The 21155-nt window shown below is 42.8% G+C and overlaps 1 protein-coding gene across 1 annotated transcript in view; it reads right to left on the reverse strand.

Annotated features, from left to right (window-relative positions):
- Nucleotides 1-9057: 9057 nt before the first annotated feature.
- Nucleotides 9058-21155, reverse strand: part of XPO7 (exportin 7) — a 40885-nt gene continuing 28787 nt past the window's right edge. Inside the window, exons 20-28 of the mRNA XM_058720408.1 lie at nucleotides 20196-20284; nucleotides 19380-19487; nucleotides 16943-17025; nucleotides 16503-16717; nucleotides 16121-16259; nucleotides 13666-13826; nucleotides 12455-12553; nucleotides 11660-11787; nucleotides 9058-10663 (exon numbers count right to left, since the gene is read on the reverse strand). Of these exons, the coding sequence (XP_058576391.1) occupies nucleotides 10570-10663; nucleotides 11660-11787; nucleotides 12455-12553; nucleotides 13666-13826; nucleotides 16121-16259; nucleotides 16503-16717; nucleotides 16943-17025; nucleotides 19380-19487; nucleotides 20196-20284 (1116 nt within the window). The 3' untranslated portion in view covers nucleotides 9058-10569. The remainder of the gene's footprint in view (nucleotides 10664-11659; nucleotides 11788-12454; nucleotides 12554-13665; nucleotides 13827-16120; nucleotides 16260-16502; nucleotides 16718-16942; nucleotides 17026-19379; nucleotides 19488-20195; nucleotides 20285-21155) is intronic.

A 21155-nucleotide genomic window follows, 5' to 3' on the forward strand; every position in this document is an offset into this window, starting at 1 on the left:
AGCAGCATTAAGGCTTTTTCCTGCTCAACGCCTTCCTTTTTTCATACCCTCTCGGTGTGGGCCTTTTCCAAGGCCAGGAGGGCCCGTCCCCCAGGGTTTTGGGCCCCAGAGAAGAAGAGCCCTGTTTCCAGAAGGATAATTTGTCCCACGGACAGGAAGGGGGTGGGGATGAGTTAGGACACCAGAGGTCACCAGCTGTGGCAGCTGGTGAGGAATACACTATAGGGCCCAGTGAGTGACTTTACCAGGGCCAGTCATCTAACAAACAGCAGCTCACAGGGCACTGTGGTTGGGGGTGGTGGAAAGGACGCTGCCTTTCAGCCAGCCACATCCCCCTTTGTCCTACTCTGCACATGAATCATCTCTGGGAGTCAGAAATAACCAGGGATCTCTCTCTTTGAATTCCTTTTCTTTCCTTCCTCCCCCAACCCCTTTTTAAAAATGAAGTATAGTTGATCAGATTGCATTTTTACCCTTCCTTTCCATTCTGGAAACTTCTCACCTACACATAAAGTTCAGTGCTTTTCAACAAAAGTGCCAAGGTAATTTAATAAGGAAAGGTTAGTCTTTTCCAAAAATAGTGCTAGAGGAACTGGATATGTCTCTCTGGAACCTTGATTGGAGCTTGTGCTGTGCAGGAATCAGCTTTTAGTTTTTCCTTTTGTTAAAAAGGAAAAATGTCCACTTTATTGAGAAATAATTTATGTCTTAAAAGGCACTCATTTAAAGTGTATAATTTGATGAATTTTGACAAATGTATATACCTGGGTAGCCACCACCACAGTCCAGTTACAATATCCATCACTCTCCCAAATTTTCTGGTTTCCCTTTGTGGTCAGTATCCTCACATCAATGCCTAATTGGCATCAGGCATTTACCTGCTTTCTGACACTGTGGACATTATTGACTGTTCTAGAATTTCATATAAGTAGAATCCTACAGGGTCTTTTCACCAGTCCTTTTGTTGAACAAAATGTGTTTTGAGAGTTATTTACCCATATTGTTGTTTGTATCAGTAGTTTGTTTCTGTTTATTGTTTATCCATGATTTGTATACTTATGCATGTGCTGGTCAGTTTTATGTGTCAACTTGGCTAGGCTATCATACCTACTTGTTCAGTCAAATGCTAATGGTGTGGCTGTGAAGGCATTTTGTAGAGGTGATTAACACCTATAATCAGCTGCCTTTATATAAAGATTACTGTCAGTAATGTGGGTGGGAGGTTTCCCTGAAAAAGTTCTGCCTGTGGACTGCGGCTTCAGCTCCTACCAGAGAGCTTCCAGTTTGCTTTTTCTGATGACCTGCCCTGTGGATTTCAGACTTGTTGCTAGCCCCCAGAGCCGCATAAGCCAATTCCTTGTGATATGTCCCTGACTGATATACCCGTTGATGCATATTTGGGTAGTTTTCAGTTTTAGACATATATCATGAATAAAAATAACATGAACAAGTCTTTGCATGGACATATGTTTTAGTTTTTGTTTGATAAATACCTAGGAGTGGAATTGCTGGATCATTTTGTAAGCATGTATTAAACTACGTGAAACTGTAAAACTACTTTCTGAAGTCATTTTGCATTTCTACCAGCAATGTATGAGAATTCCAGTTGCCATACATCTTCATCAACACTTGGTATTGTCAGTCTTCTTAATTTTAGCCATTCTAGTGGATGTATATAGTGACATCTCTTGTGTTTATTTGTTTCTGTTTGATGACAAGTGATGTTGAGTATCTTTTCAGGTGTTTGCTGATCATTCGTGTATCTTCTTTGGCAAAATACCTGTTTAAATACTTTGTCCATTTTTAAATTGGGCTATTTCAGATTATTCTTACTGAGTTGTAGGGATTGTTTATATATATTGGATACCTGTGTTGTGTCATGTATATGTATTACAAAGATTTTTTTACTCCTGCCTATAACTTGTCTTTTCATATTTTAAAACGGTATCTTTTGAAGAGCAGATAAATTTAAATTTGATGAAGTCCAATGGCTCATGGCTTTGGTATTTGAAGGAATCTTGTTTAACCCAAGGTTGTAAAAGTTTTCTCCTAAGTTTTCTTCTAGAAGTCTTGTAGTGTGAGCTTGTACTTTTACATTTGTGATTGATTTGAAGTTAATTTTTGTGTGTGGTGTTAGCTAAAGGTCAGATTCATTTCTTTTACCCCTCAAGTGGATCTCCACCCAGTTCATCTAGCACTATTTTTGGAAAAGACTAGCCTTTCTCTGTTGAAATACCTTGGCACATTTTGCTGAAAATCATTTAACCATGTACATGTTGGTCTATTTCTAGACTTTATTCTGTTCTATTGATCTGTCTGCCATAGTGCCAACACTACAGTCTTGATTACTGTAGCATTAGAGCAAATCTTGAAATCAGGTAGTTGAGCTCTCCAAATCTGTTCTTCTATTTCAAAAATGTTTTGGCTGTTCTAGATGTTTTGCATTTTAACATAAATTTTATTTTACTTTTAATTTGAGAGAGAGAGAGAGCACACAAGTCGGAGAGAGGTGGAGAGAGAGAGAGAAAGAAAGAAAGAGAATCCCACGCAGGTTCAGAAAGAGAACCCGCAGCGGGGCTTGATCCTATAACCCTGGGATCATGACCTGAGCTGAAGAAATCAAGTGTTGGACACTCAACTGACTACGCCACCTAAGTGCCTGGATTTTCATATAAATTTTAGAATCAGCTTGCCGTTTTCTACAAAAAAACTTTCTGGGATTTTTATTGGGGTTCCTTTGAATGCATAGTTCAATTTGGGGAGAAAGGACATCACGGTTTTGAGTCATCCAACCCATGAATATGTTATGATCTCTGCATTTGTTTAAAGATTTTCCTCTGCAGTGTTTTACAGATTTTAGTGTATATATACTTGTTATATATCTTGTTAAATTTATTCCTATGTATTTCATGTATTTGGATGCTATAGCAAATAATATATATCTTATTTCATTTTAAAGTCTTATTTATTTTGAGAGAGAGAGGGAGAGAGAGAGAATCCCAAGCAGGTTCCGAGCTGCCAGTGTAGAGCCCAATTTGGGGCTCAATTTCATGAACACTGAGATCATGACCCGAACCGAAATCAAAAGTTGGATGCTTAACCAACTGAGCCACCAGAAGCCCTACAAGCAGTATATATTTTAAAATTTTATCTAATAGTTTATTTTTTAAGTTTATTTATTTATTGAGAGAGGGGGAGAGAGAGAGGGAGGGAGAGAGAGAGAGAGAGAGAGAGAGAGAGAGAGAGAGAGAGAGAGAATATGAGCAGGGGAGGGGCAGAGAGAGAGGGAGAGAGAGAGAATCCCAAGCAGGCTCCATGCTGTCAGGGTGGAACTGGACTTGAGGCTCAAACTCCCAAACTGTGAGATCATGACCTGAGCCAAAACCACGGGTCAGACTCTTAACCAACTAAGCCACCCAGGTGCCCCTAATAGTTTTAGTGTATAGAAATATACTATTTGGTTTTCGTCTACTGACCTTGTATTCTGTGATTTTACTAAATTCACTTATTAGTTCCAGTAGCTTTCTGAACCCCAAATCATGACATTTATGAATAGTGTTTCACTTCTTCCTTTTTGTACTGTGCACTATTAATTAATTAATTAATTAAGTGCCTATGTGCTCTGGTTAAGACCTGAGGTACAATGTTAAATAGAGGTAGTAAGAGAGGGTGGCCCTTTCCTTGTTCTTAATCTTAGGGAAAACATTCACTCTTTCACCATCACATTCTGTTGGTGGTAGGTTGTCGTAGATGTCTTTTAATAGGTAAAGGATGTTTCTTTTTATTCCTAGTTTGTTGAGACTTTTTATCATGAGTATTGAATTTTGTCATGTGCTTTTTCTTTATCTACTGAGATGATCGACTTTTTGTCTTTCGTTTTGTTGATACAGTGAATTATTTATTGGTTTTCTGAATCAAAAATTGTTTTAGAAATATTTGGTTTTCTGTTTTTAGAGAGAAAGAGCAAGCACACAAGTGGGGGAGAGGGGCAGAGAGAGAAACAATCTTAAGCAGTCTCCACGCTCAGCACAGAACCTGACACAGGGCTTGATCCCATGACCCTGAGATAAAGACCTGAGTTGAGATCAAGCATTCAACTCAGATGCCCCAGGTTTTCTGAACGTTTTAAACCGACCTTGCATTTCTAGGATCAATCCCACTTGGTCATGATGTATTATCTTTTTCATGTATTCTTGGATTGTTTGCTTATATTAAAAATGTTTGCATTTACGAGGAATATCATTCTAAAGGTTTCTTTTTTTTCTTTTAACATCTTTGGTTTTTCATAAAATGACTGGCAAATGTTCCCTCTTCTGTTTTCTTATGTTTTGTGCAAGAGTAGGGAAGTGTCCTTGGATCAGAGTTCAATTCAGGCTCACCAAGAGCTCTGCACTCATTCCTGCACTGTCTCATGCTTACTCTGCCTTGACTCAGTTGCTGCCCCATTCTAGAACCTGAGAATTCTATTAGAATCCTCTATTCTTTACTCTTCACATCCAATTGCTCACAAAGTGTGTTGATTCCAACCTCCACCCCCTACCTCCCCAATCTTTCTTAGCTCTCCCTCCACAGTCCTTGTCTTGGTTCAAATCCTTATTACCCACTAGCTGATGGGTTAAACAAAGAATGATCACTAGCCTGCTTTGCAAAGTAGCCTCTTGAAACTTGAGGCTTTTAGGATCAAATACTAACCTCTCTCTCTCTCTCTCTCTTTTTTGAGAGACACACAGAGAGAATGAATGAATGAATGAATGAATGAATGACAACCTGAGCGGGGGAGGGGAAGAGAGAGACCGGGTCATAGAATCCTAAAATTTTTTTTAACATTTATTTTTGAGACAGAGAGAGACAGAGCATGAACGGGGGAGGGGCAGAGAGAGAGGGAGACACAGAATCGGAAGCAGGCTCCAGGCTCTGAGCCATCAGCCCAGGGCCCGCAGCGGGGCTCGAACTCACGGACCGTCTGAAGTCGGACGCTTAACCAACTGAGCCACCACCCAGGCGCCCCAAGACCGGGTCATAGAATCCTAAACAGGCTCCAGGCTCTGAGCTGTCAGCACAGAGCCCGGAGGCGTGAGATCATGACCTGAGCCCAGGTCCGACGCTTAACGTACTGAGCCACCCAGGAGCCCCTAAATCCCAATCTCTTGTGCCCAACCCCTCACTGACATGTGCACTTTCCTTTCAGCCGTGCAATTTTTGCACCCTCGAGAAAGGTACAAGGTGTACAGTGCAGCGGCTTTTTGCACTGCCTGAATATTTTCCCCTGCCTTCTTCCAAACGGCTTATTCTGATAGGGCTCGACTTGGGGGCAGGGGGTGGGCTCCTTGGTACTCCCAGAGCATACTGAGCCTCCAACGATCACCCTTTTTAGCCCGTTTGCCCACTTCATTGAGCCCTTCCCAGCCATGAACCAAGTCCTTGAACAGTAATTCTATGATTATTACTGCAGATACTAGGTGTGAAGCCACGGTGCTCGTGAACTCGAACCCCTACAAGGCACAAGGTTGGGCAGAGGTCCGGGCGCCTTAGTAGCCCAGCTCCGCCTTCCCCAAGAACGTCCCAAAACCACTCAGCGGCCAAACCCTCCTCCAACCGCAACCAAGAGCCGCCGAGAACAATTAGGAGTAACGACTGCGTTTGCGCAGGGCGGCAGAGGCGGGGCAAGCGACGACGCCGAGGAGATACCGGAAGACAGGGCCTATGTGCGCAGGCGCGACGGGGACGGAAGGAACGCGTGGAAGCTCTTCCGGGGCGCGGCGGTTTGTCGGGGCGGGAGTACGGGGTCGGGGTGAACTCTCCTTTTCTTCTTCGTGAGGTCAAGGGGTTGATGTTAGCGGCTTCTACTCGTTTCCTTTCGGTATTGACTGTGGCAGCGATGGAGATTAACCCGCCCGTACCATGCTGCCGGGGCTTCAGCCAGATTAGTCCCAGCTACTCTCCACTGTTCACCTGCCATCTGGTCCCGACTCGTAAGGAGCACATTTTAGCTGCTGAGGAGAGAAAGGGGGGCTAGGAATATCTCAAACCTGAGTAGGCCGCAAGACGTGGGGACAGGGACAGTGGGGAGCGACTCCAGAGAGGAAAGTGGGGTTCTACTTGGGGTCTTGAAAACGGCAGGTGGGCAAAGGGCATGGAAATTTAGACTGAGAAGAGACGGTTCTGCAGACGGGGAAAGGAGGTAGGATGCACGAGATAGGATGTGGAGGCAGATGCCTGGTTGAAGGGAGGGGTTCTACTGCAGCGTTTGTAGCCTGGTTGGTAAAGTTATAACTTGGTTTGCTTTGTGGCCCCTGTCCCACACGGCAAGGTGTTAAAGGGTAGGCCCTGGGCTTACTGATAAATAGAAACGATAATGGTCTGCTCTCTTAAAAAGTGGTTTCATTTTTGATTTTTCAGTTGAATTAATTCAGCCTCTAGAGGTTGCTTTACCTTCATTGCACAATATAATCAGTCTGTAAGAGCTGAGTTTTTTGACTTTGAGAATACAGTTCTTAAATTCATCCACCCTTTTACTTTATCAGACTGTATAGTGGCGTGAGCTTCTCGAGGCCAAATCTATTTTCCAGTTAGTTTTTGTCTCGAGTTTGGTTGTCCTCCAGACCTTGAATGGACTGAATGTGTTATCTAGTAGCAGAAGTTAGGAGATTGCCCACTTGTCCCTCTTCATTCCTTTGTAACGGATAATGGGGTGGTTTGGCCCATATAGGTAATGCTGTATGCTTAGATCTATTATAAATTGTCTTCATGGTTATCAAACAGAATTAAAAATATAATTGTGATGCCTGTGTAACAATGTAAGTACTGTTCACTATGCTTTGTAGTTAGTTTGTGCTCTTGAGGGATCTTATGCGAAAGAGTGGGAAGTGAATTTGCCTTGCACATGATGTTGTTTGCTTTGGAGTTTCCTTTTCTGTTGCTGACCATCAAAAAGGTATTTGTCCTGAAGTGGATGCTAAGTATTTGGTAAATGAACAAGTAGCAACAGTCAGGCTACCCTGAAAACCGTAAGGGTTTTCTGAGGAAGAGGGATTAATATTCTAAGCTTGATCCCGTCCAACATTCTGATCATCTGATGTCTCACGGTCTGGCAGCTGATTCATTTAGTTGACCCACTGCTCCTGAAATACACCAAAGTGGCTGACCAGTGAATTCCAGGGTATCTAAGAAATTGCAAGATAGATGTAATGGACCCAGGAGACAAGCTACAGAGGCAAGAATTCTTCGGCATTCATTACCTAGCACTCAGTTGGTAGTTGTATTAATTATGGTTGGTGTGTACATATTTCAAATTTACTTTTGAAATATCTAGAGTAGGGCTTTTAAAATGTTTACAGACATTTATGGCTTGTGCAGGTTCCCTGTATTCTCTTTGCTTTCCTTTTTTGTCGTGGCACTTGGCACTTTGGCAGCATTGGAAGGCAACTTAGGTGTGTTTGTAGATCTAGCCAAAAATCTTGGGTGGGAGAAGGGTTGGCTGGTGGCAAATGGATAGAGAGAGGTGCTTTGGTTCTTTACACTCAATTCCTGTTATTTCATGACATTGGGTTAAAGTCATATCAAAACTTAAAATTTGACCCTGGGCCAAATCCTTCTTCATCTGTCTGATTTATACTTTAGTGGGAATAGATAACCCTTATTTAGGCAGAGACAACAAAAAAACATGTACATACATAATACAATTTAGTCATCTGCCGTAAAGACTTTAGGTGTTTTGTCAACGTAAGGTATAGTTTGTGTAAGGAAACACTGTCTAAAGACACCTGACTTGACAACCACAGTCCCCCAGGATAGCCTAGAAACTAATAAACAACTCTTTTTAACTGAATAAAGCCTGCACAGGACTTTGAGGGGAAACCAAAGTTTAAAGATAACTGACTTTCACATTTATTAAGATGGGTCATGTTCAATTGCTAATTTGACCAGAAAAAATATCTTATTTGGCTTTTTTGGGGGTGCCCCCTCTTGTAACTGTCAAGAAAGGAATAGCTTTACTGTTTAAAAAGTTTAATGTGGTTGTAGAAGATTTTAACTATGGCAGTTTGTCATGACTGGACAGCATTAGGGCTGCACTGAGGAGATCACCATGTTTGGTGAGTCTCTTGCCTCTAAAATTGTTTTTGTGGAAGGGAAAGGAGGGCTCTGCCATTTTGCTGATCAAGCAACATCTCAGGATAGCTGGGGCAGAGGAGGTTTTTCAAGTACCAGTGAGAAAGTTATTTTGTCTCATTTACTACAGAATTAGAATTCCAGGTCACTGGGGCATGTGACTGGTGTGTTTTGCATATTAATGAAGCCTGACCATTTTATATTTCTCTTAGGCTTAGAGATAGACTTGGCTAAGATAAATCCATTCTATTTGCCTTCTGGTCATTAGAATACACATTTCTGCCTTCAAAATAACTTAGGACCAAGATACCACCCAGAACACTGAAACAGCAAACATAGGTAGCAGTACATCTAGATAAGGTAGACAAGAGTGGCACTCTAGAGCCTGTGATTCATTGCATATAAATCTCCGTTAAGATACAGTGTTTCTGGTAATTAAGTTCTCTTATACCTAGGTACTACATAGTATGGGGATGAGAAATAGCCCTCATTAACTATAGGGTTCTTCATTTGATAATTCTGGCCCATGAAGCCTGCATAGTACAGTGAAAAACTTACCCTTGAACCTGTCAGGGTCTAATGAATGAAGCCCAGCTCACAGAAGAGGAGCGGGGATCAGGACGTTAACAAAACTGGGCTTTCTGCAATCATTACTTCTTTTCCTGATTGCTAGTAGAGGTAGATGGCTTCACTCTTGTAGTTGTGGACATCAGCACTGTATGTATCTATATATATTTATATCTATCTGCATAGATATATCAACTAAAACAATCATACTTTTAAAAGAAATGGAGTCAGACTTAGTTGAATGAGAAACAAGCGAATTTTACAAGGGTGAGACGAACCTGTCATTTACTGGCTTTTAAGAATGTGTGTTTCAAGCATCTTAGTGTGTTTAGAGTGAGACGTGTCCCTATAGACACACTAGACTTGATCGCTGAAGCCAGGTCAGTAGAAACCATTGAAGTTTATTGGCGGTCACAATGCTTACACTGTATGCAGCAAACACCCTTACAAGTCTATCCGCAACCTGATCACGCAAGAAAGGATTCACCACACAGTCGCCAGAGGAGAAGGAAAAAAAAAATTAACAGGCTTGTTTCTGGGGGTAGAGGAGAGAAATAAAGATAAAACCTAATTGATGAGTGTCCCATGGGCAAGAGCTGAACTAGAGATGCGTACAACTAGCAGCAGCAATTGTGGAAAAAGTACAAGGCAAATAGCTTTCTCCATTAATTTTCTTCTGTAGGTTAATTTTTTTAATATTCAAAACATTTATTATGGTTTTTATTTTATAAAAATGTATATTTTTAAAGGGTGGGAGATTGTTAAATACTTCATGCTAGGCAGACCTTGTTATTAAGAACCCCTCCACTGTAGTAACTTCCTCCAGTTCATACATTCACGAGTGCAGGGTACATATATAAATATCCACGCGCACACATCCACACACACTGCCTCAAGGGCTGGGGAAGACTCAAAGTTATCGGCCATACAATCAGGCCTCTGGTGGACTCATCCAAATCGCTCAACAGGAGAGCAACTGGCTCAATTCCTTCTCTCTGGTCTCTAACTTTACAGAGACTGAGAACCCTAAATCATAGAGTTACATCGACTTATAAAAGCAAGAGGCATCTGTCTGAGGATGAGGATAAGCAAAGTGGGAAAAAGGATGAAGCTAAGAACACCAAACACTTTTAGCTGGAGTTGTCTGTCACTGCAAGAGGCCAACGGACCTAGGGCAGCATCTACGGTTGAAGGGGAAGGATGGTGCTCCACATGGCTTAGAGTTCCTAATAACAAGGGTAATACAGTAACAGGAAGTGATAATTTTGGGGGCAAGGAAAGGGCAATAAGAAAAAATATACATTTGGAATTTTTACCTTTTTTTTTTTTTTTTGCCTCTCTACACTGTGTCACTAAATATATCTCTGCACGTTCACACATCCTCGTCCAGTAAAGCTTCAGGCCACCAGAATACACATTTTTTTCTCACTCGCATACACAACCCCTCACATCAGCATTGGTGCACTAGACTCTGTAAAAATTTTTCAGTCACACTTTTTGTTTTTAAACTTGAGTCAATATAAACCTTGTTCAAAATGTTATGAAAAAATGTACATGTTTATACAAGGCAGGTTGTGGCAGGACACTGGGGGTTCCTCCCCCACCCCCTGGGGTGGCCCCAGGAGGAGGGGCTGGAGTCTCACACATTTGTGTCTCTATCTCCTCCCACCACCCTTCCCACCCAATCCCCCCAGGAACCAGCAGTGCCCTGCCCCCTAGTGAGTGCACTCACATCCCTATTCCCTGGGGAAGTAGCCAGTTGACCTTTGCCATTTTCCCCACACCCCTGGTGGAGGGGGCCAGGATCAGCCAGGCCCTCTCCCTTGTAATTGTTTGCCCCTCTGGGCCAGACCAAAGGGACGCTGCTCTGTACAGGTAGAGTCCAAGGAGGTGTCAGCTCATCATATCATTGCTATTCACGCCGTAAGTGGAATTCTTCATCGAGTCGTTGACTTCTCGACGGAATGCTGACAGGTTCTGGGTGAACCTGCAGAGAGGATGAATCGTAGGTTGAGGGAGTAGGGTGGAAGGGAAAGGTCTTTGCCTAAAACATTTCTGGCAGAGAAGTGGCTACTGAAAGGCAGAATGCATGAATCTAAGGTCAGTTAACCTCGGTCTGAAGAACTTAAGGGAAAGTTGAGCTAGTTTTGCACCCCTTTCTACCTGACAACCTTGTGGTAGACTTGGAGATCTGGTCAAATCTGGGGCTTTGAGGGCCACCTTGAACTCGTGACAGCACAACAGGAAAATCTGACGGAGGTGGGAAGTAACCCTCACACAGGGTGTGAAGAAAATGAAGCTATCTCCTTTCTTAATGCCGGAGACCTGTCCAATATGGTAGCTGCCAGCCTCACATGGCTGCTGAACACTTGAAATGTACCCAGTACAACAGAAGAACTTAATCAAATTACATGGAAATTTAAAATTCTGTTCCCCAATTGTATCTTAATTAGTTTTAAATTAAAATGCCATTTTAAAAATGAAATCATATTTAAACATGAATTCAGGGAAACCTGACATTCAATTCAGTTACTGGACAATTTCTAAGTATGTTCGGTATACTTGAATATGGGAATCTACTTTGTCAACTGTAAATTTTATGAAGTCTAAATACAAATCAAGCATTTCAAATGAGTAGTTAGCATCTGAATTAAGATTCCCTGTTAAATGTACAATATACAGAATCTTGAAGACTTAGTAAAATAAAAAGAATGTTAAAATTCTAAATTTTTAAGTCTGGATTACACATTGACATAATATTCTGCATACATTAAGTTACATACAATGTGTTAAAATGAATTTTGTCTGTTTCCTTTTATCCCCTTTTAATGTGGCTACTAGGAAATTTAGAGTTACTTATGTGGCTTGCTTTTCTATTGGACAGCACTGCTTTAGATGGCCTCTAAAAGACTGTTAAGGAGTGTCCTGTTTCGAGGACTGGAGAAACTGCCTATGACTTTTCGGCAGGGCTCTCTACACTCACCTGTCTCTATTTTTCGTAAGAAGATTTCGCTCGATGCCTTCCATCAGGTTTTCAAAACACAGATGCATAGCCTGCTGCTTCTCTGGTGGCTGGCTGTTCACGATACTGTTCCTTAGGTCAGAAAAATACTGTGGGGCAAGGAGTGAGACAGGGTAAGGAGAGATGAGGCTTATTAGCCTTCCCTCTTCTGCAGGGTGGAAGGAATGTTCTTCTCCAACAAGAAACAGAATTATCTACCAAAACTGGGTGCCTTTTTTGATTCAAGCAAGTACTTGCCAGATAATTTATCTTCATCTTACTTAAAAATCAAGAGTTTTAAATTTGTAAACACTCTAAGGGTCATCTGATCCAGGTTCTTGATTTTATCTTATCTTTTAAGTAATCCCTACACCCAATGTGGGGCTAGAACCAACAACCCTGAGATCAAGAGTTCCATGCTCCACCAACTGAGCCGGACTGGTGACCCGGATTTGGTTTCTTTTACAGGACTCTCTAGACTTCCTTATATTTGTTTGTGGTAGAGCTGAGCTAGAATTTAGGTCACAGGTGGTCTGATCTCCAGGTATATTCCCTTCTGGTAACATTTCCTCAGCCTTTACCTTTGTCTGAATTGCTATACATGGTGACTTCTAACAGTTAAGTGATTATGTACTTGTCAAACCATGAACAGAACATGCTCAGAAAACAGGCTATCTTCCCTCTGCTTTACCATCATGGGGTGTTCCTATAACGTTCCTCACAGTGCCCTGGCAAATGATAGCTAAATGTGTCTGCCCATGCTTCTGGCTCTCTTACCTTTTCATTAAGTAGTATCAAGCCGAGTAGGGGCCGAGACATAGACCACTGGTTCCTACAGTCTTCAAAGATGATGATGTTCAGCACCGTTGACAGCATCTGGAAATGGAGAATCTGAGGCAGTGACCTAGTGGGTAGCTACCCAAGATAGAATTATAGATTCCAAACAGAAGAGTTTATTGGGTTGAAGGCCTCTTCTGTCTGGAGTGAACCAGGCAAATAGTTTATGAAGTTTCATTTTAATCTTCTATTATGAGGTAAATTTTCTAAGGTATTTCCTTTCCTGCTTTTTAAATTGGTTTAATAATTCCTTTAAAAATGGACCTTTCCAGTTCACCTTGTTTTCTGTGGGGAATGGGATGGGTCACACAATGATCATACTAGGTAAAATCCCTTTGCACTGTAGCTCCCCGGTACTTGTCTGAGAGGAGATAGCTTTTTTTTTAAGTTGTTTTTTTAAAATGTTTATTTTTGAGAGAGAGCAACAGAGGATCCCAAGCAGGCTCTACACTGACAGCAAGGAGCCCAATGTGGGGCTCAGACTCACAAACTGTGAGATCATGACCAGAGCTGAAGTCAGAAGCTTAACCAACTGAGCCACCCAGGTGCCCCAGAGACAGCTTTTATAACATTTTGGGGATGTGATACGAATGTGAATTATTTCAGTTTCTTTAGAGAATAATACAAAGGTGAGACTAATAGCTAAAAGCTAAATAATTCCATTGATCCCCTTTCCTTATCTATTTTTATCTATTTTTGCAAATCTTATTTTTGCAAAGATGCAGCATACAAATAAAACGATGGCAAACATATGGTTTGATCTCTGTGTGGTCAGTTATTTCCCTCTGTCCTGCATTCCTGTTCCCACTTTGCAAATGGGAGTAAAAGCTTTATAGCTGGGTGCTGCTAACTTGTGCCCCGCTTATGGCAACAGTCATTGCTGTAGAAGGAGGACAGGTCCAAGGCATAGGGGTAGGTGTGACACTTGGAAGAACAACTCAGATAGAACCTGATTTTTTCAGATTGTTTCTGTCTGATGATTGCTCAGCAAACTCAAAATCCACTGTAATTTTAAGGTGTAAACTTCACTTCGGCAGCATTATCCTGGTGAGACGTAAGACTCTGCATCTTGCTTGGCCTTTCCTCTCCCCCAGAGAGGGTCTTCCACTGTAGAACACCCCACAATGCCTCCTAATGCTCATGTTCCTTACCTGCTGGATCATCTCTGGATGCTGCTGCATGATATGCAGAAAGCGGTCACTCTCCTGGTTCAGAGGTGTCGTCCTCTTCTTGGTGCTCCGTGACAGTTGCTTAAAGAGGTATGTCACGATGTGGTCCAGGCAGGAGCAGCAGCCTGTGCATACCATGGTGTCTGGAAGAGGGGCAGGGGCGGATTAGAGCAGGGATACGCAGCTGCTGACGGTGACCCAGGAAAACATGGGTTGCCCTTAGCCGAGATCCCATAGAGGCAGAGGTACCCCGGCAGACTGGGAACTGCACCCGTTTCAGTCAACGCCTTGTGCTGGGTGTTTCCCATTAGCCTCTCACCCTCATCAGATAGCAAGGCCCGATCCTAAGTCTGAGAGTGTGTGTATGGTGATAGACAATATAAATGACTGATATTGACATTATTGACTCAGGTGGTATGGATGTAGGTCTTCTGCTTCATTAAAAAATAACGAACAATTTAGTATAGCAAGTATTTCCATTGTGCCGGATATTGTGCTAATAAGGACCTTGTAGGTATTATCTCTTACTTATCGTCTTGAGAACTCTGGGAGGTAGGTGATCCATTTTACAAATGAATAAACCAAAGTCTAGAGATCATATTGCTAATAACTGGACCGGCCGTGAGGAGAATCCAAGTGTGAGTTGTTAAGCCTCTGCTCTGAGTTACAGGGGTGGCACAGCTTTGCACTGCCTAGCAACATTCCTGGTCTGTCAGAGGACCCGTATTCTTGGTTTCCGAGGCATCCTGTGGGAGCTACAGACCTGTCTGTGTAGTTTACAAAGGGGACACTGCAGCAGAGCTTGCAGACCGCGCTCTGACCACGTGAGGCACAGGCCAGGGCACTGAGGGATGAACCCTTAAATGAGTCAACCATTCTGTTTCTGTTTATACAGAGGGCCCTCTATTTTTTTTTTTTTAAATTTTTTTCAACGTTTTTTAGGACAGAGAGAGACAGAGCATGAACGGGGGAGGGGCAGAGAGAGGGAGACACAGAATCGGAAACAGGCTCCACGCTCCGAGCCATCAGCCCAGAGCCTGACGCGGGGCTCAAACTCACGGACCGCGAGATCGTGACCTGGCTGAAGTCGGACGCTTAACCGACTGCGCCACCCAGGCGCCCCAAGGGCCCTCTATTTTTAAGGAGCTATAAAACAGCCTTCCAAAGCCAGGTTGGATCCCTTGGCTAGACTGTCCTAGATATGCCTCTGCACCCTCTGCTGGAGGTAAACGTGTATCAAAGAGGTGGCATGGAGGTGTGGATGACTCACCATGTAGGCAATCCAAGTCATCCAATATGCATTTGCAATATATGGTGATTATTTTGCAGTTGACTTAATCCTCCCATTTACGTTCTGCTCAGCGTACTACAAAAAATGTATTTTTGGGGCACCTGGGTGGCTCAGTCAGTTGAGCATCCGACTTCGGCTCACGTCACGATCCAGGCGTTCGTGAGTCCATGAGTTTGAGCCCCGCGTTGGGCTCTGTGCTGACAGCTCAGAGCCTGGAGCCTGCTTCAGACTGTATCTCCCTCTCTCTCTGCCCCTCCCCCCAGCTCATGCTTTGTTTCTCTCTGCTCAAAAATGGATAAATGCTAAAAAAAAAAAAAAATAAAAATAAATAAATAAATAAATAAAAATTTTTCTTCTTTGAACACATACACACCTAATATACACCTATTAAGACTGCTTGAAGGTACCCAGGAACAAAAGGGTTGACAGGAACCAGATGGGAGTAGGGGGAAAAACTTGTGAAGCTGGCTGTGTGAACACCTTCCACTGCCTCCAACTTCGGTAGGTTAGAATCCAGACATCCAGATACTACGGGTGCCTTTGTGCCCTTCTGCCCACCACCCCCCCCCGCCATCTCTTTCCAGCTCTACTCCCCCCACCCCCCTTCTCTTCTGCACCAGTGTACCCGCCATCTGAATTTCCTGATTCTTTCTGGGCTGTAGGTGCTAGTAGTTGCAGTTCCTGATGCTGGGAAGCCTCCCCACGAACCTGATACTGCCCATTCACCTTTTTGGTTTATGCTTTGATATGAATGCTTTCAGCCAGGCCTTGTCTGACCCCCACCTCACCTCCTCAAAACTAGTTTAGGTATGCTTCCTGGCAGCTCTCTCAGCACTCCGTCCTCACTGTAGTAAGCAGAAAAGTGTAGGAAATAGGCAGTTGTCTATGTGTCTGCCTCATCCACCAGATAAAAAGCCCCTAAAGGACAGGGACTATGTGTTGTTAACTACTGTATCCTTAGTGTATAGCACAGTACTTGGTCCTCAGGACAGGGTCAGTAAATATTTGCTGGATGAGAATGTACTCATGAATCTTATACTCTCTGTGGTTAAGGCCAATTCCCTCAAAGCAGTAACCCTTTTGGATCCTGGGGCAAAATTCTCCTTTTCTGTTAAGTGGTTAAAACCAACCGAAACGGGCGCTCACCAAGTGCAGTAAGTCCTTCAGAAATGGAAGAGAGAATATACATGATGACATGAGGTTCCAGGCTTGCAATAAAGTTCATGTGGTCCTGGGTCAGGACTTCCAGTAGTGAATAGTAAGACTGGCTAAGCTTGGGATAATCCTGTGGGAAAAGAGGACAAAAATCAGGTTAGCATTGTGCACCTCCATATACAGGGAGCACGATCTTAAATAAAACAGCTCAGTTCCCTTCAGATGGGAAGACAAAAGAGCTAGCTGGAGCTAGCGTTAAGCTCTCTAGAGAAATATTCAATCAGTGTTGGCAAAATAACAAACAAAACCGCCAAACAAAAACACGCAAACAAGATGAGGGGCTCAGATCTTGCCAATGATGCTTAAGGCTTACCAGGAGGTCACTATGGGGAATAGAGAGGAGCAGCTTGATGAAGGTCTGTAGAGCATTGTCCAGGGCATCGTCTCCATAGAGACGGAAGACTCCAAAATTGACATAACTCCCACTGAGGGCAGCCTTCAGCATGGAGAAGCAGATGGAGATGCCCTTGAGCTTCAGTGCATAGACCTGATCCTTTGGGACCTCTCCTAGTGTCAGGATGCGATTGCCTGAGTGAGTAGACAGACACATGGTAATATATTATTTATTCAACCACATTGTAACTGATAGTTTCTGTAACCAACTCAACCCTCTTACTCAAAGGCCCTTGGTGTCAGCTGGCACTGTAATACTGTCCTGGTTATTGCCAGGGCTAGCCTGAGACCTACACTGCATACACTAGGGCGACTGAGCTGGAATTCACTCCCAGGGTTATGCTCCTCTAAAGCCCTTACCATACATTGTTATCATCTTGCTTGTTTCTCTGAAGAGTAAAATGCCATTGGGGGAAGAGACGTCAAATTGGAGCCGCTGGGATCTGAGCAGAGAACACAGAAGGAGAAAAAGTCAGGGGTATGTTGCTGGAAGACTGGGATACTTGAGGCTTGGGTGATTCTTTTTCCACTAAGATGTGCAGATTACCTATCCTAACATGGAATAACCAAGTTAAAGATATTTAACCTGTGACAGAGCTTTTATCTTGAAGACTAACACCTAGACTCAAGTTCTGCTTCTCAAAGTGAAAGCATTTAAAAGAAAAAAAGTGAGGCAGATGAAATTACTCTTAAAATTGTCCATTTTGATTAAAGTATAGTTTCTACAACAGTCATTTCTGACGAACTCAAAGCTCGTCAGACATTAATCTACATTTACCTTTATAGCTTTGGTGGCAACTAAGGGAGGGTACAAGCACTATTACCACTTTATAAAAGAAGAGAGGCAAAGGGACTGCGAATGCTACAGGACAAAGTAGGTGAGGCAAGCATTTTAAACAACTTGAGTTCTGGGGTGCCCAGTTGGGTTTGGCTCACGGTTTCACGGTTTCAAGCCGCATCGGGCTCTGTGCTGGCATCTTGGAGCCTGCTTGGGATTCTCTCTTTCCCTCTCTGCCCCTCCCCCACTCATGCTCTCTCAGATAAATAAATAAACTTGAAAAATAAAAAACAAAAACACTTGAGTTCTGAGTTCCTGACTGTTCTCTTGACCAGAGCACCTCTTCTTTCGTTTGCTACACCTTTTAAATGAGCTTCTAGTTGGTCTTTTTAATGACTCTAGTTGGTTAAGGCCTCATACCTAACAGTCCTCCTTGATTCTTCTTTCCTTTCCTCCCCACAATGGATCCATCAAGATCTAGCTCTACAGTATGCCCTGAATCTATCTACTTCCTGTGCGGTCCTTCTGCTCCCACTCTTGTTCCCCCAGTCTCTTACTTCAGAGTACAGTGATACCTTTAAATAAGGTAAACAGAGATCATTTTAATCCCATGCATAGAAGATTTCTGCAGCTTCCCACTGTAATGAGAATGCACTCGTCCTCACTACTGCTGTCCTAAGTTGCTATATGACTGGGTCTCTGCCGGCCTGTTTGACTTGTCTACTATGGCCTCCCCTCATTTGCCATGCTCCAGCCAGTGGTATTTTCTGTCTCAAGTCCCCGTGAGCTCATCCCATCTTAGGGTTTTTATAGTTGTTCTCACTGTTTAGAATGCTTTTTTTTTTTTTTTAACGTTTATTTTTGAGACAGAGAGAGACAGAGCATGAACGGGGGAGGGTCAGAGAGAGGGAGACACAGAATCTGAAACAGGCTCCAGGCTCTGAGCTGTCAGCACAGAGCCCGACGCGGGGCTCGAACTCCTGGACCGTGAGATCATGACCTGAGCCGAAGTTGGACGCTTAACCAACCAAACCACCCAGGCGCCCCTAGAATGCTTTTCCCCCTTATTTTGCTGGGCTACCAGAGTCTTTCTTGTCATTCAGATCCTAGCTTAAATATCACTTTCTCTGAAAGGCCTTCTCTGACCCTCTTCTCCGTCAATTCCCATTTTATTAACTTTTTTTTCATAGCACTTACCATTATTTGAAATGATTTTCCATGCTTGTTTTACTGTCTTTTCCCCTGAATGTAAAATCTAAGAGAGGAGAGGTTTTGTCTGACACAACAGCTAAGAAAGTGGCTGGCAAAGACTAGATGCTCTCAAATATTTATCTTGTAAATGAGTAACTCTTGATTATAAGCCTGATGGGAGGCTACTGCCACCCCTCAGTAAGGCAGTTTTAAAAATTAATTATCTCAGGTGTGCCATGAAAGGCAGATACACAGACCTGAAATTCTAGTGAAGTCAATGTGCCGGATTACTGTTTTCCTCCATCCCTAAATTTTTCAGCGAATCTAAAATTTGGTATTTTGGAAGTCTCTCTTACTTTCTTCTTAAGTAAATCTTTACCAATCCAGCTGCAATCTCCCAAATAGATACCTTTCTTAAAACGGTATTCTAATGCACCCGGCATCATTCTCAATTAGTCCTTCTGAAATGAGAACTTTGAAATGTGGTAGGCATGGCACCATCACTAAGTGTTAACTTTTATATGTGGGTGGCAAAATCAGAATGTTGGTTGCCAAATTCACTTCTTGTAAGAATGGGTATCTTGGGGCTCTTTTCAAGGTGACTTATTTCCTGCAAGCAGCTGTGGCTTTGTGTGGCTGGAGCACCCTTTTTCCAAACATACAAAAATATACATACGTGAACTTTTATAGATATTTTTTGCAAATTCTATTAGCAGTGAGTCTTATTATCTTTCACAATCTGCCCAAAACATTAGATGAAATAATTTCTCCTAGAATTCTCTCGGGTAAAAGGGCACTTGTGCCCTTTGAAAATTTCCTCTTGCTTACCTATTATGAACTAATTCAGCCATGAGCTTGAGCACAGGTGTGGTACAAGCTGGATCATGGTACCATAGCTCAATTGCCCGCTGGAGAATTGGCATGTAGGATGGATATCTGTAAATGAAAAGCTAAGGAAAAATTCTGAATCCAGAAAGGTACAGAATTTAAAATAATCTCTCCGCATTGGCCAAGCACAAACTGTCAAGTTCAAGTTCTCTAATTTCCTGCCTCCTGCTTGTTAATCTTGCAGTCTTTCTAACCAGACTGTGTGTTCTTAAAATTTTCATAGGCATCTAATAATGTGCTGTAATTTACATAATGATTTTCTTCTGAAGAGCATAACGTATTTCATATTGTTATTTATCCTCTTATCCCTTCGTGACAGGGAAGCAGCTATTTCCGTTATATAACTACTGGAGAAACAGGCAGTCAGATACGAAATGATTTGTTCAAGGTTATGAATCCAAGGTTAGGCTTTCTAATTCCTAGGGAAGCTGTCTTTTCTTAGTAGATCGAAATGTCTCTTTTTTCTAAGTGTGGCAAAATTCACATGCAGCAGCTCCACAGGCATTTTATATCTGGGGCCCAGAAAAGAAAGTGGTAGGAAACGACCTCGTTCATTTCCCCATCTCTCTCACGGGAGCAGGTAGCGCTATGCCATCACACCACTATGGAATGGGAGCTTATGAGTTGCCTTTGGGGGCAACTCCTTGCCTTCGTTGCCTCCCTAACCCTGCCCACCCTCATCCCCCATGACTACACCGCCCATCCACCCTCCAGTTAAGGCTTGCAGTAGCACGCTCCTGGTCTGTATTAGGATACATCCACTCAAACAGCATCATGAAACTGGTCTTGGCATTGAAGGCGAAAGCTATCCCTCTCAGGTCTCTTACTAGGCCAACCAGAGTTCGCTGTAGTAGAAGGCAAAAGTAGGTTAAAATAGAAGAAAAACCAAACCTATAACTACTTGATGGGGATTTCACAAATGTGTAATCAAATTCTTCCACCATTCAACAAAAACTCCTTCCCAGATATTCCGAACTGATCTCTTCCCTACTAGAATGGAATCTTTTCACTTAGAAAATTAGTTTTGTAAGCCTGTTATCTACTAAGAAAAAGCAATGGTTCCTGATCCATCACAGCAAAAACAGAAGCTGATAAAGTTTTAAGACACTAATATGGTAAGTTCTAAGTAAAAAGGAGAAGAGCAAAAAAGATTGAAGAAGAGTTAGGAAAAAAGAAGATAAAAATGGCCAAAAAGTCCACACAAGAAGAGGCAGAAGGACCACATATCTGAAAGGTCTGGTACCACACCTAGTTACAAAGGCATCAGCACCACAGGAAATCAAATGCAGATCCTGCAGGGAGGAAACACAGCAACCTCCATCTTACCTGCCCCTGGTTGGAGGCCCTGGAAATAAGACTGATGTGTAAATGTTGGAGGGTAAAGTACACTTTCACAGTGAAAGAGACGGAGGCCTAAGAGGCAGATACTTGTGCCGTCATGCTGCTAGGTGGCATGAGGGCCAGGGTTAAGACTCATACCATCGAGACTCCAAATCCTCTGTTTCTCAGTAGGACTTTTACTTGTCCCGTGGGCCCTGAACAGCAGGAAGACTGCTTTTAAAAGCTGATAATCAATAGGCTCAAGGACATGGGAACATTTGGGTGTCCTGACTCATTTGCCAAAAATGACTGTACTTCTGGGGCGCCTGGGTGGCTTAGGCAGTTAATGTCTGACTCTTGATTCTGGCTCAGGTCATGATCTTAAAGTTCGTAAGA

This window comes from Neofelis nebulosa, chromosome 3 (genome assembly GCF_028018385.1).
Source record: "Neofelis nebulosa isolate mNeoNeb1 chromosome 3, mNeoNeb1.pri, whole genome shotgun sequence".
Taxonomy (NCBI): Eukaryota; Metazoa; Chordata; class Mammalia; order Carnivora; family Felidae; genus Neofelis; species Neofelis nebulosa.